The following is a 27,786-nucleotide window of genomic DNA, read 5'->3' as shown; positions in this document are numbered from 1 at the left end:
ATAAATCACGTTTTCTGACATACAAGCAGAAAGTTGAAGTGTGGAAGCTCGACTTGCACACATGTCTTCATGTGTTCATTGTGTTATCCCAATAAAATGTACATAATTGTTTATGAACAGATGCATAGCCTTTCCTCTCTTCAATTTGTAAACCAAAAGAAAAAAGTTGTGCATAAATATCCAAGTGTAAAGTGCACAAAGTATGAGTTTTACTTAAAAATGAAGGTGACAGGAAGTAAAGATGAACAGAAAAAAAATAAAAACAATCCAGTTACAGTTCGACATAAAAATTATCTTACACTGCAAAAAAAACAACAAAAAAAACCTTACCAAGTATTTTTAGTCTAGTTTCTAGTAAATATATCTTAGTTCACTTGAAATAAGACAAAACTAACTTACAAGCAACTTTTCAGCAAGAAATAAGAGCTTGTTTTTCCATCTATATTAAGGAAATATAGACCTGAAAGTTCTAGTTCCACTTGCACCGTTACCTAGCAACATCAGCCAAGACCAGCCCGTCACCTAGCAACGCCAGCCAAGCCCAGCCAGTCGCCTAGCAACTCAGTTCTAGTTCCACTGGCAGATTATGTCAATTACAACATGGGAAAAATGTCCTATTAGTAAAATAATCTGCCAATGGAACAAGTACTCTTTCACCAATATAATGAATTAACTAAAAACAAGCTTCTATAGCTTCCTGAAAAGTTACTTGTAAACTAGTTTCATCTTATTTAAAGTGTAGTAAGATATTTGCACTAGGAACTAGACCAAAAATACTTGGTAAGATTTTGTGTTTTTGGAGTGGATGCTTGAGTCAAATTATACGGGATTAAAATAGGAATCAAATCTTAACATTTGAACAATTTGCACCAACTTTTAACGACCACAACATTTTTACCCTTTTAAAAAATTTATAAAAAAAAAAATAGATGAATATCTATAGAAGACTCCAAGTCAAAAAGCCAAAAGGTTGCTACAAATATACATCAAGGGTTGAGGAGGCAGAGTTCTCTCGACACAGAAAGATGGAGGGATCTGAGTTTTGCCCGTTGCCAGAATCCCGAGCCAAGAGTTGTGTTACTGAAGGCCAGGCATTTGGCTGGCTGCTGTATACCGGCTGTGCGCACACATACACGGCCCATTGAGCATGCTGCTACTATGCCAACAGGGTCATTACCCATGCACTTCCAATACAACAAACCCCTCCTTCTCCTGGTGCTAATTAACCAGCATGATCCAAGACTATGCAACACGTGAAAACAAACACCAGCACGCTAACGTTCGTTCTGCGAATGGTGCAAATGAGTTCGCATGTAAACCACAGAAATCTAGATGCAAATATCCAATAGTTCATAATTGCGCAAAAGACAAATTTACCATTTGCTTAGAAATTAAAGAAAAAGGAAGAAGCCAGATTCAAATTTCAACAGATATCCGCTTTGTTAGTTGATGAATTTCAGCAAAAACTTAAGCTGGTGACCAATAAAGGCAACAAAAGCAACCCCTTAAAAAGGTCGGGCTCATTTGAATATTTGTTCATTACTTCCTCTACCATTAGTTAGCCTGAGAGCCACTGCAGCAATGAGCATGCTTCAGAAACATTAACAGGCTAATTCCTGATCCCAGGCAACACGGCGCCCGAGCGGAGCGCGACGCAGCGCCGCCTCCAGCCGAGCGCCATTATCATTTCAAACAGGTTCAACAGTACGGTGACAATTTAACTGCCCGTGTAATGACATGCTTTAATTACCTCCACCAGGAACCTCTAGCACCTGCACACCACACATTTAGCAGGAGGCAGGGAATGGACTGCACACATGCAGAGAGGCTTTTGCAGAACATTTGTTGATGGCAGCGTTGAAATTATATCGCTGGTCGTCATGGTGACAGCCTTCTTGGTTAACAACCGATCACAAGTTTGTCAAAAGTTGTAATGGTAAATAATTGGTAATCAAAAAATACATGTCCAACACACAAGACATTAAGGCTGCAACAAATTTTAGTTACCGATTACATTATTGATTATTCTGGTGATTAATTGTGTAAAAATAAATTGGCATATTCTGCAGACTTTTTTTAAGCCACTTAAGCCGTTTTTATAGGGACATTTTCTTTTATAGCAAAGGCTAAATAAAAATTAGCTTCAATATGATTGATATAGTCCTTGCAAAGCTCAGCAGTGTCATCTTCTCTGGTTGTGCAGTTCTACCTCCACCACACATGGTGCCAACAGGGTTGGCTCAGCTGCAATATTTGGTAGGATTTAATATTTCAGGTGAAGTTAAGCTCTGCAGAGTATATAAGAATCTGGACAGCTGAACCGACTCCAACGTCTTTCACTGCCCACACCAGGAGCATTTCCTTAGTGACCGAGATCCCAGAGATCATGGAGAGAGATGAGAACATCCCTTAAAAGGTTGACGATTATTCATCGATTATTAATGCAATTTACACCAATGAAATAATTAGATATTTTGCCAAAGTCAAGAAACTTTTACCCTGATACTGTGGTGCATGTCCGAGTTAAAACACAAAGCGTTAATTGAAGAAGCGGAAACTAAAGTTACACTCACAATCAGGTGTTTTGGCTGAAATCTGATTTTTTTGCATTGTCGTCCATACTACTAAATAAACATGATGGAAGCTAATAAAAACAAAGCAATAGCATTTTGTGTAGTACTGACTGGATGTGTAGCCTGAACCAACAGTGGTGAGACTGTGATGCGCTTCAGTGACAGACTCCTTTCATCAGTTCATAATTAAAATTTTCAGCCATCGTTTACATCTGGATTTACCACGTTCGTATTTTTCTGTTGCAGAGTTGTGACACATTAATGACAAATGTCGGATAAAACTGTTGGATATGCATCTGATTTAATCCCACATATGGAAGTGACACAGATCTGATTTTTTTAGGGTGAAAACACTGGAATCGTTAAAACTGCGGTGAAAAGGTCAGATATGGGTCGTGTGAGAATGTAGCCAAACTGTTGGTTACCATGACAACTGAACAGAGGCTGGTGGACAGTTAGTGCTGAGTGATGCCGATTTTTTTAAAATCCTCCATTTCCTCTAAATACCTAAAGCACAGTACTACTACATCAACACACACAATTTCATTGCCTTTTGCATTTTTTACACAACTGAAATGAAATCACTCGCTATATTTTCCCTCTGGTGAAAAACGAACAGGAAAATACTTCCTTCGTCGACTTTGCCGTCCCACTGTTGCTTGACAAATATCTGCAGTGTGGATAATACTACAGCCATCTACAATGAGCTCATTAAAAATTTAAAATCAGTCCTAGTTGGGAACATGGCCATTGTACGTCGATTGCCAAGACAACAAAAACCTGCAGCTTGGATAAACCAGGTGGGGTTTCATGTGTCTCCCCACCTCACTTCATCTTCACAAACAGACTTCTGCACAATGAGTTTAAAAAAAAAAAAAAAGAAGAAGAAGAAGAAGTCTCCATGGCAGCTAAATTTTAATACTGGTTACACGTTCAAGAACGCTAAAGCCATGTAATCGAATACTAGCCATTCACGGTGCGGTGGTTTGTTTAAGCTGCTGTTGAGACTAAGCCACTGACGTGAGGAGGATAAATACGGGGATTTATTCATGTTTTGTGCTTACAGGAAGTCTCAAAGAATTGACAGGAATTGACAGGCAAATAAACCAGGTTCATTTGGTCACCAAAACAATACTTTTCATGACTGTAGACGCCTTAATCAGCTGCTGCTCTTCAAAAAAAACTTCACAAAAAAGTGTTAAAATTTAGGCAGAATCTGAAAAAAAAAAAAAAACTTAACGGCTTTTGCTTTCCATGTTACGGTTTAAACAAGCTGCTTTGTAAGATATCTGGGTAAGGAGGGCAACACTAGAGGGATTATGATGCATTTTCTACAGACTGAAATGTCTCTAAAGTTAAAAGGAAAAAACCTTAACCATAATCAACAACAGATATACCACTTTACGATGTTTTAGGCAACCAATTAGTTCCCTGCTCTGATCTGTGATGGAAATCCAAACACTTCATAAAACACAGTTTCCTTAATCACATGAATAAGACAAAAGGAGTCCAGTAGTTATGGAGAAGCTGTTGTGTTCCTCTTGTACACGCTGTACCTTGTGTGAAATCAGACCGAACAAAAACAAAACGCTCTCATAGGACATCTCTGCAGTCTCCTCCCCAACATTATCGCACAAATATCCAGAAACTTTAGGGTCAGATGGTTCTGATAAGGGCCAAGAAATGCTCCTTCCTCATAGAGGATGTGTGAAGACAAACAGTTCAGGACATTTTGTCAACTTTTTAAACTGGAAACAGAAGAACTTGGACAATTTGAGAGAGCAGAATCCTTAAACGCAGCTTTGGTTCAAATTTAACCTCTGGGTAAAATAAAGAGCAGTGACATTTAGCTTTGTGGTAAAAGTTGCAAATAAATAAACTGCGTCATGGCTTGTTAACAGTTTATTGTGATGCAATCTGAACATGTAGAAATTTCTAGTTGCTCTGTTCATAATTTTGCTGACAAGAAACAGACAAAACTTGACTGAACTCAACCACTTTGACAAGCCGATAAATCTTTAGTCCTGTCAAAAAAGACAAAAGTAAAAACCTTCCCATACATCATGTGGACCTTTCCCTGAACTCTCTAAAATATTCAGCAGTTCAGCATTTAATGGTTGAGCTCAGGTTTATTTTATAACAGCCAGAAAGTAAAATATATTCTGAACTGTTTTTTAGATTAACCAACAATTTATACGTCCAAATGTTCATGCAAATTCTTTGAAGATGTTGGTATTGTAGAGAGTTACGTTCACATGGAACAGTTTATCAAAACATAATGAATTTTAAACAACTTTGAGGAATAAAACTTTACTGTGTAATATTGATTGTGTACGTTTTCCCCCCTTACACATTGCTCAACATGTTCTTTTGTTGAAGGTTTTTCATTACAGTACAATTCATTTGTTTTGATCTATGGCCTCTTATTTTGTATTTGTTTATAGTTTTATTTTGAATTAGCCCCAGGCCTTTCCTCTGATTCAGAGCTCCTTACTGGTGCTGGTTGGAAATGGAGGCAGTTGGCTCTTCAATTTGAGATCCAGCTTAAGATGCACCACTGACTCTCACTCTTTTTGTCACTCTTGTCCAGTCAGCCACGGTTTATGTTAAATAAATCCAATTTTAATGTGTTGCTTCCCTTTATTTTTATGGTTTTGGAGCCAGACCATAAATTGGGGGCTCGTCTGGGATCTGTCGCAGTGATCCATGTATGTTATGCATATTTAGTTGTTTATGCTGTGGATCCTAGGAACAAGTAGATGCAGGGAACAGAAACTAATTGGGATCCAAATTAAAGTTTAGACTTGGACTACACCAGAAACAAAAAGCAGGACTTATTGTGTACTGCCCCTCTGAACGCGAGTAAAGCTGCTAGATGCAGACTTAAGACATAAATAACACCCTCAGCATGACTGGTGGAAAAAGAAGACCTCTCCTAACAAAACGTCACGTCACCTTGGGAGCGCAGACCGACCGGCTAATTGCATAATCAATACAGAGCTGAGCTGAACCACAGGTGAGACTCGTGCGAGTGGTTTTCCACGCCGCAGCGCTGGGACCAGAAGAGGATGGGTGGGAGAGCGAGTGGGGGAGGGAGGGAGCCACAGATAATTGTTTACTGGAGGCCTATGCACGCCGTCTCCTAGCAACAGCTTTGACAAGCTCCATATCAGGTGTGGCTAACCATGACGGCGTGCATTAGCTTCCAGTTGGCTGCATCCAAAACATGGATACTTGATCTCTCACGAGTAAAAACAGGTAAACGGAGTTAAAGAGGTTCTACCTGCAGGAGTGAATTTAGTTCGGAGAATCAGAGAAATTCTTATGGGGAAGTTCAGTTAAAATCTTTTTAAACACGAGACCTACTTGGAGATTTTTGGCAATATTTTCAACCCAAAGTTGCATTTAAATGACGTTATGCAATGAGGCAACTGCACTGCAAAAATACTAAATCTTACCAAGTCTTGCACTTGAAATAAGACAAAAATAACTTTTCAGGAAGATAAACAAGCTTGTTTTAAGTCACTATATCTGGAATACAGATGGAAAAAGTACCAGCTCCATTGACAGAACATTTCTTTCCACTGAAAATGGGAAAAATGTGTTACTAATGAAAAAAAATATGCAAGATGTACCTCACTGGAAACTACTTTTAACTTAGAACGGTTGAAATAAGATGGGACTAAGACATTTGAACTAGGAACTAGGCAAAAATACTTGGTAATATTTTGTTTTTTCAGATTTATTATGTGAAAACAATGAAATTAAGTGATTAAGAATTTTATTTAAAATCTGCACAATTGTAATTTTTTTTCAAACACACCGACTAAAAGTGATTAAAATATGTTCTCAGCTTGTAATTAATTATGTTAGTAGAAAACAGGCAATATAGAGGCTGTTTGGTTCAGAAACGGCACAAACAGCAAAGCAGCACATAACTCAGTCTGTTTAGAACGGTTCAAGTCGTTACGTTGCACAAATTTGCTCCTAAAAAAAAAATAAAAGCTTCTCCAAAATTTGCTAATAAAAACCGACACTTCAGTCAATATTTGTTTGTCAAATGAAGTTCAGTTTTGTTTTTCTATCAGCAATATTTCTACAGCACCAACCAATCAGGTCAAGAAAACATTTGATTTGAATTAACAGCTAAACGCTCGTCCAGGAGTTAAATAGGTTTCTGTTTACAAAGTTCCAACAAAAAATAAATAAATAAATAAAAGTTATTCGTAACTAAGATAAATGCATCATTTCATGCAAATGTATCAGTGGGAACAATTGGATTAAATGATTTCTCGCATAACTGACCTGCCAAGCTACAGATGAAGGAGTTTAATTCCAATTTCCACAGATATCTTCCATATTCTTGTCCTCCAGCAAAAGAAATTAAGAAGCGTGACAGGAGCATAAAGTAAGCATTAAAGGAGCAGCGTGTAGCACGTAAGAGCGCAGGGACAAAAGCCAAGACCAAATACTTTGGGTTTGAGCCAAGAAAAGCTGTTTTCCACAGGTCTGTGCAGGTTAGAAAACAGTTGATTTAATGAAAGGGTAAATGTCAATCTCTCCCTACAAATGAGAGGCTTAGGTGCTTCTGTAAACCTCTATACGTCTAAATTTAACTGAAAACCTGAGCAATTCAGCTTTTTCTCCAGATTCACTGCAGTCCTGCCTTACTTACGCCTCCGGCAGAGAGAGGACGGAGGCTTGACACATCGTCCGAGTCCAGATACAGTTACAGACAGGCTCACGTCAAACGGACGTCCGGTGCGCCGATGTGGCCGGCGGGCGAGGAGGGACAGGCAGAGAAATTCCACCGGCAATTTCATTAGCGACCAGATGGATGTAGGACACGTCTTTCCCCCTCCATTCATGCTCCTGGAGCGCACAAGCAGCACCAAACAACCAAATGGAAACTCAATCAGGCCGGACAGACGAGACCCTGACTTGGTCAGCTGCCTGCCAAACTGGGCTAATGCTTGACGTGACTTCCAGCTAATCAATTAGACACAAGCGACGTTTCAAAACGCAAAAAATGTGGTCATAGCTGCAGCATGCAGCTTCTTTTTCTAATAAGTCTTTTACATATTTGTTCAAACCATCACTAGGTTGTGACAGAATGGAATGAGAGAGAAACTGAAAAATCAAGGCCAAAAACAACCAATCAGAACCAGGAGGAAGGTTTCAGCGTCATGCTGAATGAGCTAAAGGTGGAGAAACGACTTATTACAGGAAAACTGTTTCTGTCGTCACTGGTGGCTATGCTAACTAGCCTTAGCATTCATGACGGGGAAGAAGTTGCATCGTAGCAGAGCGTAAGGTAGGAGAGTGTGATCAGCCCTACGGGTCCAGTTTTCTGGCAGATTAACGACCTTTTAAAAAGCCTGACCTGCCAGGTTTATTTTGATCAATAGCATTTTTTTTCTCGGTCTGAAATGTCACTAATTTTGGCAACAAAGTGACTATTAACTGCAAATGTGCAGACGACCTGGTGGGTCGGTGTATCGGTCAAACCTCTCAAAGAAGAGCAGAAGACAGTGGCTGATTTTTAGATCTTAAATAAATCTTGGGATAAGATCGGCTTATCCGATCTTATCCCAAGATAAGATCGGATAAGCCTGAAGGTATCGGCCAATCAGAGATCTGAGCAGATAAATCAGCTTGTTGATAAGTCAGTGCACTTTTAGCGTACAACAGCTTGATTGACAGCGCTAAGACCCTCCTCTTGGCTCTGATTGGTTGGTGTTTTTCTGCAGTTGGCGCTGCAGAGGACCGCCATTTTGTTTTTTCCAGATTATCTGTTTTATGCGGTCGTGACAAAAAATGTTAACGTAAAAAATCTTTTTACTAAAGTTACATACTGTAGCTTTAAGACTGTTTTGCATATCCATACTAAAAAAAAATGATGGATTAACACAAACCAGTGATAACCAATGTTTCAGGATCGCTACAGGAAATTAAAACAATAAATGGGTTTTTATGCCCATCATGACTTCATGATTTAAAATGTTTGCTGCAAATCAATCAGGAAAACCTTCAATTTCCTAATTAAACTCCGACAATATCCGTAATGCATCTTAGACCTGGATACGACGAGGCCTGTTAATTCATCACATGGCAAATTAAAACAAGCCCAATAATTTCCATTTCCCTGATTTATCGTGTTGCTCATTTCTCCCTCCTTCGACCAAAAACTGGATGATAAAACTTTTCAGTCTGATGTGTCAGCCGAACATTTATGGAGACTTCCATAATTCATTATATTTGTCGTTTCATTTATTTTGGATACTTAAAATGTCATTAGAATTTAAAGTTTATCCATCTTTGAGAAAGTATTCTTCCTTTATTGTTATATTCGCTGCAAAAACGGAAAATCTTACCAGGTATTTTTGGTCTAATATCTTAACTCACTTGAAATAAGACAAAACTAATATAGTTGCACTAGAAACTAGACCAAAAATACTTGGTAAGATTTTGTGTGTTTGCAGTGAAAAAGGTCTCAAACACAACATCATCATCATTTATCACTAAATTTGTTAGCTACAGCCCAAGTTCAAACATCTCCATCAATAAAAGCATCTCTAGTCGAAACAAAACAATTCCTGCTCCGCTGTATTCCCGGACGTCTCCTGAAGTCTGCTCCAAGACGGCGCGCCTCGCCCGTTAGCTGGCCGGATGACTCGGCTAACAGCACACTGCATCTTTGTCTCTGGAGTGAGGACAGCAACGACGCCACGGCCAGTGACCCCCACAAGCTTGTTGTGACATCTGGCACTGGAATAGTGCAACGTTATCAGCTGGGACACTTAACAGAAGGACAACACACCAGAATAACCCTCTTCACCTCTGCTTCAGGCGTCTGCCAGGGAGCCAAACAACAGCCTTCTCAGCGGGCTGCTTCTCTGAGCAAGGCGAGGAGTTAATCCACAGAAAGCAGAAGCTCAGGTGGTGAGAAAAAAAAAGAAGAAGAGGAAAAACACCTGACTGTGTAGACGGCAGCCTCATTGCTTTAACATATGGCCTTTAGTGTTTGAAATTACACCTCTTGGCATTTTCCCCTGAAGCTAAGAAATGTGTTAACAAGGCAGTTGGTTCAGAATGGGATCTGCTATGGAGACAGACGTGTTCCTGTCAAGAAACCTCGTAAATATGATATTAAAACTCAGTAAACCAGGATTTGAAAGTTAAAATAGAATTGGGGCTCACCTAAGATTGCAGCTCATTGGTCAATAATATGTAATTATTGATTAGTTTTGTTGCTTTATATTAAAATACAGCCAAATTAGTGGCGTGATATTTCCTGTTTTATCCACAGTTTTCTCTCCTCGTCGCCGTTTGTTAATTTTTAAGAACATTAGCGGGACCTTTAACTGCAGCTGCGGCAGTTACTCAACAGGCTGTTGCTAGGTAACCAAGGAACGAGAGGGAGTTGCTAGGCAACCAAAGAGTGAGAGAGATAGTTGATCCCAAACAAGCTTAGTTAGCCATGACAGGTTGAGCAGCTAAAAGTTCAGTGAAATTATTGAATATCAGACATATTATCTATTGATAGTCTATCACAATATTGATTTATTGTCCATCCCCAACTAAAATAATTATTGATAATCTAATTTTTGACCTAACAAAGTTAAACTTTAAGTAGAATAATCTTCATATTAGTGTTGGGCACTTACCTTATTGTTTATCACGATAAATTTAAAATTTTTATTTACCGTATTTTACGCACTATAAGGCGCACCGGATTATAAGGCGCACCTTCAATGAATGGCCTATTTTAGGACTTTTTTCATACATTAGGCGCACCGCATTATAAGGCGCATAGAATAGACGCTTCATACTCTATTATTACACATCCACATTTATAAAGAACTGGTCCCCGAGTACTTTATATAGTAGGCTGGCCCAGCCGTTGTTTCACTCACGGTGTTGGTGTTGCGATATTATGCCCAACTGCTTTCTGGGTAACACAGACCAACCGACACGCTGCCGCTGCAGTCTCTGTCTCTCTTCCCCTGCCCCTCCCCCCCTTTAAATGTATTATCAAACTTTATTAACAAACCAGTGTTCTGACAACTATCCCAGCATGCACCGCGCACTACTTCTTCTACGGGGAAAAAGAAGTTGGCGGCTGCTTACCGTAGTGGACCAACTACGTAAGCAGCCTACTGCATGTCTGTGTAAACATGACGTCTTTCATTTCGATCTGAGTTAATTAGCGTAGCATTTCTGCCGGATTTTCACAACATATCAGCCACGACAATGGACAGGGGAACCAACAAGTTCATGTCATCTTTTTTGGACGACATCAAGGTGTTTGAGCCACTGGATGCCTCCAACATTGTGCGCGTCACAGCTAAAAGCTACCGATAGATGAGGAAAACAGCAGATCCTCACACCCTCAGCATAAATATAGCTGTGGACAAGATCACTGATGCCTATTGTTCTTGCAAGGCTGGGTAAGTCGGCATTCATGGTTTTGATGGTCCACAATGTACATTAGCATATGTTTACTACTGTAGCTTGTGTTTGTGAGACGGTCAAGCACGTGGTAGCTGCACTGTGATGTAAAATGGGCTTTAGCCAATGAAACGCGGGCCCTGTGGTAAGGTCCGTTGCTGGACCTGTTGTGGCTCAATATTGGTCCATATATAAGGCGCACCGGATTATAAGGCGCACTGTCGGCTTTTGAGGAAATTGAAGGTTTTTAGGTGCGTCTTATAGTGCGGAAAATACGGTACTATTGTCACGATAAATTCCAATTACTGACATTTAAAGGAAACCCTAAAACTACCCGGATCGTCAGGATTGTTGTTTTTACTGTTTGTTCAATAAAAGGTGCATCAATCAATTTGAAAGAATAATTAAGTGCAGTTTAGCGATACAAATTATACTTTTCTATGTGACTGGTGTCCCAAACAAGCCCATTACAATAGGAATGTTTTTCAAGAGCAGCATTTGTGTTCACACACACCTCTACATGTTCCAGTTGAAAACACAATAAGTAGCTTTAAAAACTTAACAAATCTGCAGCTACGAAGCGTAGATTCATGTCGTCTCCCTGAGCCAAGATCATCAGCTATCACTCATCCACAGTCAAACAAGCTTAATTGCCCTGAAGGGGCCACCAGGGGCCACCTGGCACCCTCAGCAGGAGAGGAGGAGCGGGGGGAGGAGAGGTGTCAAAACCAGCCAGAACCACCGCCGGCAGGCATCGCTCACTTCAGCTGAACGCATGATTCAACCTTATGGGATAATGTCAGCCATTCATCATGCTTTTTTCTTCCTGGTTTATTAAATGGAGCATCCAACACCTAACAGCAGGCGCACCTCACTCTCACACACCTGTGAAAGCTCGTCAGTTTGCTCCTGCTTTGCATATAAAACAAAATGAGTAGGTAAAAAAAGAACTGTCTTGTATTTGGAGTGAAATACGGTTGGGTCCTCCTGAACGTGGAAGTAAAAAAATGCGTCGACGTGACAGTTTCTCCACAGAGCTTGTAGTTCCCCGCTTTGATAAAGATCTCAGTAGGAAAACACTTTGATTGCTCCATCATGGCCCCAGCAGGTGCAAACTGGTGACCCGGAACAACCCTGAGAGTTTTATTTGCCCATATAGGGGCAAGTTTAAAATATGCAAAAACACAGCAACAAAGCTTACAATAGTCCTACACTTAAACATCCAAACATTGTTTCTCCAGCAAAACAAAAATCAATCAAAATCAGACAGTTAATATCCACATTGAGGAGACATTTGGCATCAATCTCATGGTGTAAAATGAGTTTAATGTAGCTAAAATTAATGAAAATTCAGCTTATGGTCAACTTAAAAATGCATCTCAAGAAGGTGCATGGATTTTCAACTCCAAAATAAATTTTCAACTGCAAAATGCAGATGGTTTTTGGATATGCAGTCACCATTGAAGGAATAAATTGGAAATTATCCAACATGCATGCAACGAAGCTTGCAATAGTTCATCAAATGTCGTCTGTTCCTGAAATCAAATCAACGTTTCTCAACCAAACACTTGATATCCACTTTTGGCATCAATCTCATGGTGCAAACTGAGTTTTATGTTGCTGAAATTCATGACTAAACATCCCGAGAAGGTGCATGCATTTTCAACTTCAAATAAAAATGCATTTAGCCGCAACAATTTTTTTGATAAGTAGTCTCTATTGGAAATTATCCAATAAACATGAGAATGTGCACACAGACATTTGATGCTCCAACTGGTTTTGAAATTCAGAAAATAACCAACATTTGGAAAGAATCCATTTATCCAGCCATCTAAAAATAAATCCACTTCAAAGTGAAGTGTGATTTCGCTTCAGGTGTGCACAAATGACACTACTTCTTAAAAATAAAGGTGTGAGGAGAAGCTCACTCACCAGCCAGGCGAACTGGAAGGGAATCACGATCTTTCCGGCTTCGTCGCTCTTCGCGTTGTTCTTGGCGGCCTGGAAAGAAAACGTATTCCCGCCGAGGACCGGCGTAGCTCCGGCTCCGAAGGTGCAGGCCCCGGTGGTGGTGACCTCCATCTGGTACTCCTTCAGGCACACTCTCAGGTAGGTGTCGCACTCGTCCCGGGTGCAGCGCAGGTCCTGGGGACTCCTGGGGCCGTCGCAGCACTCCCCGTCCGCCAGCTCGCCGTTCACATTCTCCACGGAGATCAGCTGCAGCTCAAAATAGCCGGTTGACTGGGACACCTGGAAACAACGAGGCCAAAATTAAATGCAGTGGGGTGGCGCCCCCCTCTTCACTCCTTTAGAGAATTAAAAAAAAAAAAAAACCAGACCACAATAGCATTTGTGCAGCTAAAAAAAGCAGTCGCGTCTAGAAAGTTGTCAAGGTGCAATCAGATCATGGGAAAGACACAAAAGCTGATTTTTATTCATTTATATAAATAGTATCGGTACTAGACATGAATTTTTAAAGTGGTTTGACAGGACTTGTAGCTTAAGTGTTCAGACGGTGATAATTACAGAGAACACTCATAAAAAACATGGACACAGGAGCGCAGAGCCAGAGGTGGGGCAGGAAATTTATACAGGTTGGCACCACTTGGGTGGCAACATTGGTCTAAAGTCAGGCAGGTGGCCAAACTGGGAGCTTTCATCCTCCCAGTTGCTTCAATTTACACAAAGGCTTTCACAACAATCTCATAAATAAAACGTTAATACCACACAAATAAATCAAAACCTCAGTTTATTGGGCATACAGAGTAATTTGTGGGGCACTAAAACCAGGTGTGGGTTGGTGATTGCTCATCCCAACGAACATATTATCCAAACTTGTCTTCTCATCTGCTAGATTCATACTGGTTCCATTTATTTCCATGTAGGTTGTGCGTCTAGATTGGGGTCAGGACATTTATAAGCCCCCCTTGGTGGCGCCAGATGCATAACTGGTCTCACTGGGTCCAAATTAAGGGCAATAATGAGGCTTCTCCCCCCCACCCATCTCAGCATGAATGAAGCAGGTGAGCACGCAAATTATCCACCGCAGCGGCCAATTGATGCAAAGCAGCAACTTCCAACTTGTGCGGCGACACTTTGCATGCAGGGATTTCACACCAGCAGCTCCATTAACCGCGGCTGCAAACCTCAACCGCGATGCAACTTCCAACTTGTTCCGTCCGGGCCTCATTGTCACCCGCAAATAACTGAGATTAAGAGGGAGAATCCGAGAGGGACACGGAGAGCAGCCGCTACCAGCTCCCCGGACCGGAGTCTTGTCATGGTAACACGATCACATGCTCCACAACTGAAGGGCTACGCAATTCAATTATCGATTAATGTGACGCGAATATGCAGCAAATCCATCTCAAACCCACGCCCACCAAGTTTCATCTCGTTTAATTTATTTACAGAGGAATATATATATATTTTTCCCCAAAAAGAGCGTGCCTGTGTGCAGGGGAGGGAGGGTAAAATCAGAGTCTTCTTACCTTCGTCCATAACGTCAACAGCAGGCACACTATTGGGAGGCAATTCCTAATCCTGGTGCGGTTCCACATGCCTCCGATTAATTAGAGTGACATGTGAGGGAGGGAGGGAGGACAGAGAAGCGATAAGAAACGGACAAACAGCCGCGGAGCCGGCGACCAGTCCCTCCTCTGCTGACATGCAAATCCACAATATTTCACATGCGCTGCCGTCCTCTCCGCCGTGGCAGATCCTCACCGAGGCATTACGGATTGCGGCGCACTGATGGCTCCACGCACGGCAGCGTCCCTCCGTCAAATCTCTCCACACAGCAACTGAGATGTTTCGCAGTCACAGCCTGAGGAGAGGATGTCTGCTTTGATTGGCAGCTCCGCAAACCATTTACAAATTGGCCTGCAGGCAGTCTCTGAGCCAACCGGATTAGGGGGCGGACAATAGTATAATAACCCCCCTCCTCCTCCTCTTCTTTCCTCCTCTTCTTCTCCTCCTATACCTCCTCCTCCTCACAAAACTTGGATTTCTGTTCTATTGAGCTTCACTTTAGACGGCGCGCAAACAAAGCGGGGCTCGACTTTAATTAAACGCTGCTGCAAAGGCGTCACATTTCTTTTAGTTCATGAACTAAAACAAGTTCGATATTAGTTATTTTAGATGATTATGACCATATAAAATGAATAGCCCATAGCATAGTATGATAGTCTACTAATATATTTGTTGAAACTCTTTAATTTATTGCAGTTTAACTTAAAATTATATATTTTCTAAGCGATTAATTAGCGTTAAAAGGTCAAATTGCCCCTTAAAAACCAGCGCTTACAAGCAATGGAGTTGCAGCAGTTTAGAGCGCCCTCTACTGTCCATGCAACTTTAAGACATACGTGATTCCATTATGACCACTGACAGGTGAAATGAATAACACTGATCATTTTTATTAACACAGCAGTCTATTTGTTTTATTTTGCACTTTAAAAACGCGACAACATTGAAAGAAATCTAAAAGGAAACAAAACAGCTGATTTTAAAAATGCAGAAATGCTCAATTCTACCTGAAAATATCACAAAACTGTATAAAATTAAACAATCTGCCCAATTTTTAAATAATTTCAGTGGATTTAGACAACTGCAAGCAGCTGGACACCAAAAGAAGACCGATTAAAGTTAATATTACATTATTTATAAGTAAGTTTCCATCAAAAGACATTTTCTTTTAAATTGTCCCATAACGGTTTGCAGCTATTTATCAAATAAAAACTTAATTGTGCTTATAATAAAATAGAAAATGCAGATTATTTATCTGTCTACATCAACATGAGTCTGAATGCAAGTTAAATGTATTTTTTATAATAAAAATGGTTAAGATTTTAAATCGTTTTTAAGTTTATTTTATGAATGAGAATTGCTTATATTGACAGTTAAAATAGATGAAGACAACTAAACTAAGGAGTAAATAAAGCAGAAAAAAATTGAGAGTAAGAGATTTCAGAGTCAGTATTAATATTTGTGCGTAGAAAGCAACAGCAGGTTAATTTACAAGTTAAATCAAAGCATTGAAAAATGTGGAAATAAAAGCTGGGAGGTTATTTGCAGACAGCACCATTAATTAGAGAGCGGCAAGTTATAAAGTCTAACAGCTACTGGGAGGAAGGATCTGCTATAATGCTCCTTTACGCACGTAGGACGCTGCAGAAAGGTAAACATCCAACTCTAAGTTTTTATCCCCATGAAAATATATATTTTTTCTGAAACCGTATTTAAATAGGTTTTCAGTTAAAATATTCCATTAAAATGGCATCAATTTTACCATTTTGCATGTTGGTTATCCTTGTCACGCTGAATTTTGGCCAATTAAGCTTCTACTATAATCCTCTCTGAACCTTTGACTGCTTTTCTTCTCAAAAAATAAAAATAGTTGAGCCAATTTACATGTATTGATGCTCCAATATTTTCCGGAATATTAAAGTCAGGTCATTCCAGGATTAACAAATTCTGGATTATATAAGGTATTTCTCCACGTTCCCACCATCTGAACCAAACTGTTCACCTGGGAAGTTCAGAAACAAACCAGGAACTGAAACCTGCAGAAACATATTCATGTCATCCAGGACCAAGACAAAACTCCAATAAATAAAAATTCAGTTATTTAGCCACATTGACAAGAACTATAGCATGAAGGAATCAGATTAGGGCTTTAAGGCTTACGAGGGATACATCAGGCAGCGCTGAAGTTTAAAGTTTATGTGTTAGAAGCAGGAAATGGGCCCACATGCGGATCAGAGTGAGTTTTACAAGGACCAAGATGCTTCATCTTCTGGGTCAGAATGTTTCCAAAATTACAGCTCTAGTGGTTGAATATCTATGAAAAACAGTCCAATGAAGAAACAGTGTTGAACTGGAAACATGACTGGTCAAGGCTAACGGATCACAGATGAGCCAGTGCAGCTCAGTTGCTAAAGAAGCTAAAGCTAGTTCTGACAGAAAGACGTCGGATACGTCTTGGCAGCTTGTTGTGCATGTGGGTTCGCTGGAGGAATGAGCTGTTTGAGAAATGTTCCCGGGTCTTGGTAGCTTTAACCCTCACTGCTGCAGAACAAGAACACCCTTTGTTGTTTAAAAGTTTTAGCACCACAGTGGTGTTTATTGAGCAGTAAATAGGGTGGAGAGAGAAGGAGAAGACATGCAGCTAATGATCCGAGACCAGAACTTAAACCCAGAACCGCATCAGTGACTAGAATCTACCCATGATGCGTGTTGACTACCACCAGAGCCACCCACTGCCCCGAGCACACCCTTTTGTGGCAACCGTGTTCCCTGTTTAGCATATAAGAGACGCAGTAAAAGTTCAAATGAGAGGTGACAAGAAAATCCACCACAAGAAAATCCACCGCAGACAAGAAAATATTCAGACCCAGAAAGAGTCAAATCTGCACCTTTAAGAGGCCGACATTGTACCATCTACAAGAAAACACTGCAGTCTATATAACAAACTAATTTATGTAAAAACATAAAGGAAAAACTCCAGTTAGCTTTTAAAGGCCATTTGTGGCTCCTGATTACAGTTAAAAATGGTGCAAATTTGGCCCTCAAGTATGTTAATCGGATGCAGATGGACACTTTTTGTAATTTTTAAAGATGAAAAATCCATGATAAGTTAATATCTGAAATAGTAAATGAACAAATCAATGATTTTTTTTCTTTTATTTTTATTTGATGCCTCAAATATCCAGCAATGTTTTACTCAGAAACTCACTGGGACTAAACACACTGAAGGTTTTAAAACAAAACTATAATTTTTGTTGCTGGAAATGAACTCAGTCAAGAGACAAAGAAAATAGAAAACGATTGGTTCAAAAAAGTTAAATAAATGTAAACATTGAGGAAAATGTCATACTAATGTTGGTTTATGTAAGAATCAAGTTTATTTGTAAAGCACATTTCAGCAGCAAGGGGCTTTACATAATAAAAACAGTCAACGATTTAACAGACGTTACATTTTGATGTGATCATACACGCCAAATATGTTGGTCAATGTTTCATTTATTATGGTTCAACAGCAACTCTAAACAGGTGGGTTTTGGTTTGAAGGAACTCAGTGTTTCAGCTGATATAATTCACAGTAACACTATTTTGGTGTTTTTTAATGGAGAGAAAATCTTAATTTTGGTCCTTGAGGACTTTCAACTTCAGGATTTTGGCAAAAAGTTTGCACACCACTGGCATAGATTCTTAAAATATGTCATTCTCTACAGTAGAATCCAATCGTAGGTGATATTTTTCCGGATGTCCCTGTGCAGGATGAGAAGCTGCCAATCAAAGAGGAGGTGACAGCCGCCCTCCCTTCTCTCTGCATGTCACTGTCTCGCTCTCATCAGCCGACTGCCAAACGTCAGATAGGCCCCAAAGGATGCTGCAGATAGCCTGAGCCGCTGCAGACGCTTGGACTGGAACGTTTCACAGGCGCATGTAAGTAGGCTTAAGGCGGATCGCACTTAATGAAGGATCTTAGGTAGTGAGGGAGATGATGTGTCAGTGACAGGGTTATGACAAGTTTTGGGTTTGTCTTTACAGTTTGCCTAATTCATTTTAGTTTTTAAAGTGTGCTTGCTAGTTTTTATTAGCTAATGTTCATCTTTAGTTTAGCTTTTAGTTATAACAGTAGTTTTTTCATACTTTGGTTACTTTTTAGGTGCATGATTCAAAAAGTATTGTACTCTGATTATGTATAAACTGATTGGGTCATAAATACTCAACAGCAGGTTCATCTTTTCAAAAATGTATTAAATTATTGTTGAACAACCAACTGACTGGTGTTTTCTCCCAACTTTCGCAGTAGCCATTTTTCACCTGGACTAGCCTGGAGGGCCGTAATTTGCCGACAGCTGACGTAAACTGGTTCACATCAGTTCGAAAAATAAAGTCAAAAACACGAAAACGAAGGATATTATATTTATAACTTAGGTTGTTTATAAACATACTATATAGGTCCAGATAGTTATGGTTTTTCTTCAATATAATAGCGGCAGGCAGGTAGGTTGTGTTAGCCCTTCCGACGTTAGCAGCGTCTCCATAGCTTCTCCTCCCGCCTGGCTTAACAGAGAACATCCGGGTACATTTCAAAATAAGAGTATTGTATAAAGCACATCGTTTTATTGAATTAACCCTAGTCATTTTTCAGAAATGTTTATAAGAAAGGAGAGCTAAATGTTGATACCTTGCCATTACAATAAAGACTAAAGTTTGTTTTGGTTACTAAAATAATCATCAGCAGCAGCTGAAATAAAAAAAGACGTTAAAAAAAAACATTATTTAAAAAAAGTTACTTAAACTGGCTTTTAGGCAAAGAAATTGTATCCTTAACTTCTTAATCAATTTTTATAGCAGTCACCACAGATTATTTCTGTAAGTTTCAGAAAGATTTCTGCTCCTGGAACTAACCAATCAGTTTTTAGTTATTTGTTTATTTAGTTTATTTGATAGGTTAAAAACACACATTTACATAGAAAAACTTGACAAGTGTTTATATTTCAAAACAGACCTGCATAAAGCGCATTTTGCATCCCACACCCGAATCTGTTGAGACCGTTTCTCCTTCCCGTTCTGGTATGACTCCGCCATCTTGTTTCTATCGACGGCACCGTTTAAAGATGACCAGCGGCGCCCTCTTCTGGATGGCGGCCAACTACAACACTGGCATTACGTAAAATCGAAATTATTTGTTAAAATTTCCTGGTAAAACCTCATTATTTAAAGAAATTGTTACACATTTCTTTCGTGACTGATGGGAAATTCAGCTTTATTAAGTATTATTCTCATGTCATGGTAAAAATGATATGCAAATTAACACAAAGATTAGTTTCTCTGTGCTACTATTATGTTATTGGTAGCTTATTTTCTTTATCTTACTATCATTAGTTTTATTTTTCTCTGTTTTTTATTTTTATTTATTGTTATATAACACAGATTAATAATTTCTAGGTGTACATTGACAAGGAGTTGGTAATTATTCTGATGTTGTATGTCTGGTTGTTAATTACAATTCTCATTATTACTATTATTATTATCCATAGATTTTCTTGTCTTGCTACGTGTTAGTTTGTGACCATTTTGTTTATGTAATATAATTTATTTGTTGTGTCTTTAGCCCAATCTAGGTACATGAATATTATAACATGGTTTCAATTACAAATTTTTGGTTTATTGAATTGGTAAGAATTATATTTCATTAAATTGAAATAAGGGGTAGGATTAAATAAATATTCACTTCTTCCTACACCTTGTCAAACAGAAAAGTGGTAAACAAATCATTTTGTTCTTGGTTACATATGCACATGTTTTCTCTGTCCTACTGATTGCTTGATTGAAATAAATTAAATCAAATAAAGACCAAAGCATTTTTCTAAGAATTTAATCTTTTTTTTGATCTATTAAAGCTGCATAAGAACATGTTTCTAATAACTTCAGATTTTATCGTCTTTAATGAGCCTCAGCTTTATCCCATCATATCTGTAAAGTCACGAAACACTAATATTAGCAGCAAACTGGTGCATCCCCTGAATCCTAACACCTACCACAGGGCCTGGGGCTGCGTGTGCCTACCTTGTCTTTCTGTTTGCACACACCGCATGCGCCGGGTGAGGAGTGTGCATGTGTGTCGAAGGAGAGAGGATTATGAGTGGGAGCACTGTGGGGGGTGCACCAGCCTCCAGGGGGGGAGGTGAAGTGGATTTCTTCTCTCATCCATTTTTCATGGCTCTTCTCCTTTCAGATCTGCAGCCTCTGTACATACGGCTGACGGGTCGATTCTCTTTTATCTTTAAGCATCTTTTGGGGACTTCTCCGCATGTGTCTGCTGGTGTGTTGGAGGCAGGGATGGGTCAAGGTCGAAGCCCGCTGTTTTTAATCAAGCTCTAATGGCCACTTCACATCACTGCCCACAAAGACGACGCTCGATTGCTGATGTTTTCTCGTTTTTAATTGGATCGGGAAGCTTCATCAGCTTCCTCTGATGGTCACAGGATACCAAGTTCTAAATATTTTAGTGAAATCTATGTTTTCTGCACAGCAGATGGTTGCAACTGAAAGGAATATTATGGCGGGCGTGGATAAACGGTACTGTTTAGTAGCAGTTTTTGTCCCCAGTGGGTTAATTCACACGCATATGTCCTTTGAAAGGGGCTGAATATTTAACAATATTTGCTTCTGACCTCTAAAATTCACTCACAAAATTTAATAAAGTTTTTCTGGTGCAAATATCTTAGTTTGCAAGAAATAAGTCAAAACTAATTCACAAGCAACTTTCCGGCAAGATACAGGAGCTTCTTAATTCCTTAAACTTAGTTTATAAATCACGGATTAAACAGCGACAACAGAACAGGAATCGAACATGGAGAACCAACACTTAGCTTCATGTTGTAAAATCTAGAACTTTACCGGAGAAATGGCTGAAATTCCAGGTGAAGCACTTTGGGGAGATGAAAACTGAACAACTGGAACCAACATTTAGTTTTATAATCAAACATAGAGAACCAACCAACATTTATACTTTTAACACTGGAGACCTGAAGAAACCCGTTAGTTTACAAATCTACAACAAATTTACCATCTACTTAACAACCAGAACAAGAATCAAACATGGAGAACCATATATGTTCCACTAAGAATTAATCTATTTTTGATCTTTAATTATGTATTTAAACATGTATGTAAACTTTCAATATCAAAAATAAACATACAAACCAAAATCTGAACATAGTTCTGATTCCCAAAGCCAAGCAAATAGTGCAGTCCTCAACTTCCAAAAGCTGTCAACCGAGTTCCTAACTTACCAAATATGCTGGAATATGAAACAAAACATGGATTAAAAATATGACAGAAAGAAGAGGCTTGATGCTAACGGAGCATCAAGTCCTTCTTGTTTCCTACATTCTTTTTCTGAATATTGCCATGTATCGGGATCAGGGCTGTGGAAATCACATTGCAACATTTTATGTTACTTTTGCCCTGATGTTGCTGTCTCCTTTTATTTTTACAGTTTTTTTCTATGTAAGTCAGAAATTAGCATCTAGAAATGAAATTTTATGGCTCTACAATTGCCTTCAAGTGGTCAAATAATGATTTGTGAAAAAAAATCAGAAAATATGATAATGCGGTCAGTTCCACTTTCAGATTGAGGAAAATGTATAAATGTCTGAATCAAACCACAAATTACTGCCAAAGCATAATCGAACTATTGTGATTTAAACATTTCAGTGAAACGGTTAAGAATGAGTACATGAATGAAAATAGTGCAAAGAGAAAAACATCAGCTGGATAAACTGAGTCCAAATCAACTTTCATGTTTTTATTTCTTCTTCTATCTTCACCTCAAGCTTTATTGCATTGGATTTTTAGATAAATTTACTTTACACATCTTTATTAGAGGGTGTCAGTGATGGTGGGGGTAAAAACTTTTAAATATTTATCATGATTTAACCTGAAAACATTTGATCAGACATTATAATCAGTAGGTTGTTGGTTGACTGCCAGCTCTAGCCTCTCACAGTGTTAAATATTACTTTAGTACTGCTGCATTATGTTGCATTTCCATTGGTTTATTTGGAGGTATAAGAGGTAAATTTATGATTTAACTGATAACTTCTGATTTATTTAACAAGCAACTCCGGTAATCTGCAAATGCAGATAAAAAACAGAAGTCATTCTGGCTTTATCCTCCTCTATGACCTCTGAAAAGAAAAAATGTATTGTAGCAACAACTGTTGGTCTAAGTTCAAAGAAACTCTTAATGAACGGTTTTAGAGCTTGGCGATAAAAAGCCAAGGTGTGCACCGTACCTGACAGCTGAGGAATGCAGCTTTTCCAGCACGGCTGCGGATAAACAACCCTGTCGACGCAAAGGTTGTTGGCCGGTCGCAACGATTCAGCGTGTTGTGGAGAAAGTGAACGCAGAAGAAGAGTTTTCCTGCAGCAGGTCTAATTAGCGCAACACGATGCGAGGAAGCCATGAAATTACAGTGATGATTACAGTTAACCCACGTTGTTTTAAATTTAATCTGTTTTCCATTATTACACATCAGCCATTTAAAATCTGGATCAGGTGTTAGATTTGCACATAGTAAAATCGCTAGGACAACTGAGATGTGATATTCTAAAGACCGGTTGGCAATGAATTATATTTAAGTGTTTATGAAAAGCTCGGATCCGACATAATGGGTGCGTTCACACTGCAGCCTGAAGTGACCCAATTCTGATTTTTTTGACGTAATGCGACCTGTATCCGATCTTTTCATGGCAGTGTGAACAGCACAGATCAGATTCTTTTTCGAATCTGACCCATATCCGATACGTATCTGATTCAAATGCGACCTAACATTCAGGCCGCATTCATCCAAACTGAACGTCACTGATCCTCAACAAATCTGACTATTCTGCGTCCTGATAAGCGCAAGTGGGAAGAAAAACAACAACCATGACGGATAATATGAGGATTAAGTTGTTAATATGCTGCTCCGGCCGGATAACAACTTCAAATATGTAAGCTAAGCTCCACCGTTAGCCTCCATGTTTACTTCCGCAAACACTGAGCACTTCTTCTTTTTATGGCGGTTGGCAGAACACTGAGAACGCTGACGCTATGGCGCCCTCTGCTGCGCATGCGGGACACTTTCAGGTCGTTTGCCCGTTTACACTGCAAACGGGCAAACGTTTGCAGTGTTTGCCCGTAAACACTGCAAACGTGTGTTTGCAGTGCAAACGTGCAGTGTGAACGGCCCAGGCAAAAAAATCGGAATTGCCAAAAAATCGGAATTGGGTCACTTCAGGCTGCAGTGTGAACGCACCCAATGAGTGTCGGTCCATTCTGACCCAATGGCAACTCAGGCTTTTGAACTTTAAATGACGCCACGGCACAATGGCTGCTTCCTTCCAACTGTTATCCGTTTGTTTTCACCTTGTTGACGTTTCATGCTCACATTATCAAACTGATGGTTTAACCGTTCTCTAATCTACTCAAAATCATCTGCAAAGAAATGTACAGGAGAGGATTAGGGCCAAAGAAGAAGAAGATGACTTTTACTCTGAGTTCAGACTGAGATCTCCTGAAATTAAAGTCAGATTTTTAAGATTAAATGTAGAAATTTTGAGGAAAAAGTCAAGAATTCTGAGAAAAAAAATTCAGAATTAAAGACAGCTTTTTTTCAGTGCTCTTGATCCTCTTCTGTAGAAAAGCGGTTGTGACAACCAGCAGAGTTTGAGGTTTTACCGAAATGCTTTTTCAGGCTCAAACATAAGGACTAGAATCCTGATGATAACAGGAGTTTACAGGATAACGTACAACTAAATTACAATAATTAAAATTTGAATTAAATTTACCAAAGTGATGCATCATCCTTCCACTGATCCCTCATATTCAGTTAACATGAATATGAGGGAAACAACTTATTGGTGCTAAAATTCAATGTTATGTCTGTAAAACATTTGGGTGCATTTGGGAATCATGTGTCAGAATCCAGATCAGGTTGTGTGAGGAAAGGCCGTTTCCGCCGTGTGAGACGTGCAGCCAACACAAACCCCTGTTTTACCCTCATGTTCTGCTCCGCTGGAAACACCGCGCGCGTTTTTGTCTCTGCTCAAGCTCAGACTTGGCCCAGTTCAAGCTGCTGCCGCTGCGACGAAAGAGAAAACTGAAAGACGTTTACAAACCGACTGGAAATGAGTCGCTGGGCTCTAGGAAACCTGAACCTCATCCTGTAACCACACACACAATTATTCATAAGAAAGGACAGAAATAAAGCAGAGTGGAGGTGTTAACCGGTAGGATGAGTTATTGACATTTTAAAGTGATGGTCTTGATTTTCCTGTTTAGGTTTGGGAACCTTTAGCCTTGCAGATAGCAAAGGAAAAATGACGAGTTCTCTGAAAATCACTGAGTTTAAGAGGGTATGGATATTTATGCATGTAAACGACATGAAAAGAAAATAAATGACTAAGATGCTTTGAGATTAAAAATACATTTTGAGAAAAAATTCAGAATTCTGAGAAAAAAATTCTGAATTTTGAGAAAAGAATCAGAAATCTGGGGAAAAAAGTCAGAATTATCAGATGAAAGACAGAATTTAATCCGACTTTAATTTCATAAATTTGACAGATTTCATATTGAATCTTTCAATTCCACTGATCTGGAAAAAAAACTCCAAAACAGCTGAAACACTGACTTTCTTTAAATGGAGGCTAAAATCTCCACCTGTTCAGTTAGTTTTGAACCATAATAATGTAAAACTGATCAACATATTTGACGTGTACTGATGGTTTTAGCGACAAAATGGAGTGACTGTCACTGGTTTTCACAGTTGTTGACTGTTTGGTGTATTTGTGATGTTTGTATGTCATCATAAAAATGTGAATAAACTTGATTTGACTTTTAAAAAATCCCTTTTGGCAAAAAAAGGCCAATATTTTAGGAAGGTTAACTAGTTGCCATATGTAAAAGCATATAAACCACATATGTTGATAAAGACATCCCAGGTTAAAACGCGCAGCCTCTTGCCTTGTGTTTAGGATCTGATTTGCATACAGATGGCGTGTGGCCGCTGGAATCGTCCCGGCTTTGTGCTTCTCGCTGCAAAGGTAGTTATTGGATCTTGACTTGAGCATCAAAGGGGCAGCAGGTTTTAGGCCCCACCTGTGAATGGAGCGCATTCAGAAGGAGAGGCCTGGTAATCCATCTGCTGCAGAGACACACTCACACACATCCAGATGGTCTCTGGAGGCCTCGGCCATCCCGTGTGTCCAGTTACAACATGAAAGCAGCGGAGAGGCAATTTAAAGAAAGACCCATCCGCCCATGTCCGCCGCCCACACAGGAACGACGCAAACTGTTGATCACCTCAGGGATGAGCCTCATTAGAGATGTAACAGAGTAAATGACCGGCTCTGCTTCGGAAATCAAACTCCATCCTGATGTTTGCTCTCTCTCTGAAATGCTCACCTTAAATCTGCTGCGATAAATATCTTCATGTTGGATCAGATGTGTTGCATGAAAGGCAGGCTGCAGTTTCATTCAGCTCCAAGGAGCGTATTAGTTTCAGCTCATTGATCACCAGCTGCCCTGCAGCAGCAAGAAGCAGGAAGGTAGCAGCAGAGCGGAGCGGAGCGCGGCGGCTGCCGCTCACCAGACAGATGAAGCCCTGAGGTGAACCATCCAGAGTTAGCTTTCACTCGTTCACACGAGAATACGACGGCGGGTTAAGGGGATGAGTTATGATACAAAAAACCAGGAGGACATATCCGCCAAAACATCCAATTAAAATTAAATAAAAAATCTCATTTTTCTGAGTGTGAAAAGTCAAACATTTGCTAGAAAAAGCAAATTTTCCACAAACAAAACATGGAAATTTCAGAGTTTGAAAAGTCAAAATGTTTTCAATTTTTGAAGCTCAGACAATTTCCAAAAGTAAATTTTTTTTCTACAACATTTCTGAGGTCAATCTCAAAATTTCTGAGTACATTTTTGGTAAATTTTCAACTTTTCAAATTGAAAAATTTTCCAAGTTTTTATTGAAAATTTCTGAAATTAATCTCCATTTTTTAAATTTTTATTAGCAAATGTTCAACTTTTTAGACGCAGAATTTTACGAGTTTGTTCTTGAAAATTTCTGAAATTAATCCAATTTTTTATTTTTTTCAATAAATTTTTCAACTTTTCAAACTCAGAAATGTCCAAGATTTTTCTGCAGTCATGCATGACCTCATACGCTGCTGTATGAGAACAACCTCATCATATCAAAGTATTTTATTTCCAGTCTTGCATGTAGAGAAAGCAGTAACAGCAATTATTATCTTCTCATGTGCACAAAAATAAAATATCTAAAAAATAAAACTTAATATTGAAGATAAAATTAAGTTTTAACTTCTTTTTTACACCAACTGGAGTAAATAATTGGTGTGAATTTCAACATCTTTCTTGTAATTTTTTAAATTATGATTATTTTTTAAGTAAAAAAAAACAAAAAACGCTCCAACTTTAGCCCGAACCTGTTGTTCCTGTTCACTTCTCGTCTTATTGACGATCAGTGGTGATGAGTTCAAAAGCTTCACGTGAACATAAAATAAAAACCTGCCATCTTGTCTGTTGTGTTTCGTCAAGTGTAGCATGACCAGCAAAACAAGTTTAGAAGTAGAAGAACGTTTATGCATGACCTTATCACTGTCAGGGCGTTGGGACTGCATGGAGGTGGTACATTTTAAAAGAGGTAGCTCAGAAAATCTTTTTTTATACTGGGAGAACAGGAAAAGTTGATAAACCTGGGCGTTTACATGCATTATTCAAGATTTTTCCACATTATTTTTTTAGATTATTGTGCAAGAAACTACAAAATATACATGCATCTACAGATATAAGCTTCATAATGCAATGTCAAAAATACTGCATTAACATGATGTAGGAATATTGCTGTCAATTTTCTGTACAGATTTCAATTCCAATGAGAAGAACTGAGGATAAAATGCACACGATCTTGGTGTTTTCCTGAATAATTGCTATAATTGTGTTTCCACAGGTGCAGATCTTGCTCTGCAAGTTGGTGGAGGCAAATCTGCATCAACAGGGAGGTAAAAGTTTTTTAGACAATGGCCGTTGAACAAGTAGGGCGGCTAAGAAAACATCTTGAGTTAAAAAAAACAACAAAACATCAAGGAAGGAATCTTCACACAGTTAAAGGACTGGACAAAGCAAGAGATAATGAAATGTATCCCTTCAAAAGTCTAAGCTGCACTAACAACT

At 39.2% G+C, this 27,786-nt stretch overlaps 1 protein-coding gene and 1 long non-coding RNA gene across 3 annotated transcripts in view; one reads left to right on the top strand and one right to left on the bottom strand.

Moving 5' to 3' along the window:
- The window catches only part of jag2b (jagged canonical Notch ligand 2b), a 53,492-nt gene extending 38,314 nt beyond the window's left edge, over positions 1–15,178 (bottom strand). The window contains exons 1-2 of one of the 2 annotated variants that reach the window (XM_088002209.1): positions 14,516–15,178; positions 12,957–13,274 (exon numbers count right to left, since the gene is read on the bottom strand). In XM_088002209.1, the coding sequence (XP_087858335.1) occupies positions 12,957–13,274; positions 14,516–14,584 (387 nt within the window). In that variant the 5' untranslated portion in view covers positions 14,585–15,178. The remainder of the gene's footprint in view (positions 1–12,956; positions 13,275–14,515) is intronic. The other variant, XM_088002210.1, reaches the window with a different exon arrangement.
- Positions 14,220–20,413, top strand: LOC106910778 (uncharacterized). The gene is made up of 3 exons (XR_001416434.2): positions 14,220–14,307; positions 18,305–18,473; positions 18,841–20,413. It is a non-coding gene; the product is annotated as an uncharacterized LOC106910778 (long non-coding RNA).
- The last annotated feature ends 7,373 nt before the right edge of the window (positions 20,414–27,786 follow it).

This window comes from Poecilia mexicana, unplaced genomic scaffold (assembly GCF_051168715.1).
Source record: "Poecilia mexicana isolate PSO_F unplaced genomic scaffold, ASM5116871v1 scaffold_21, whole genome shotgun sequence".
NCBI classification, from domain to species: Eukaryota; Metazoa; Chordata; class Actinopteri; order Cyprinodontiformes; family Poeciliidae; genus Poecilia; species Poecilia mexicana.
Note: the sequence above shows the minus strand (reverse complement) of the source record. Positions and strands in the feature narration are given on the sequence as shown.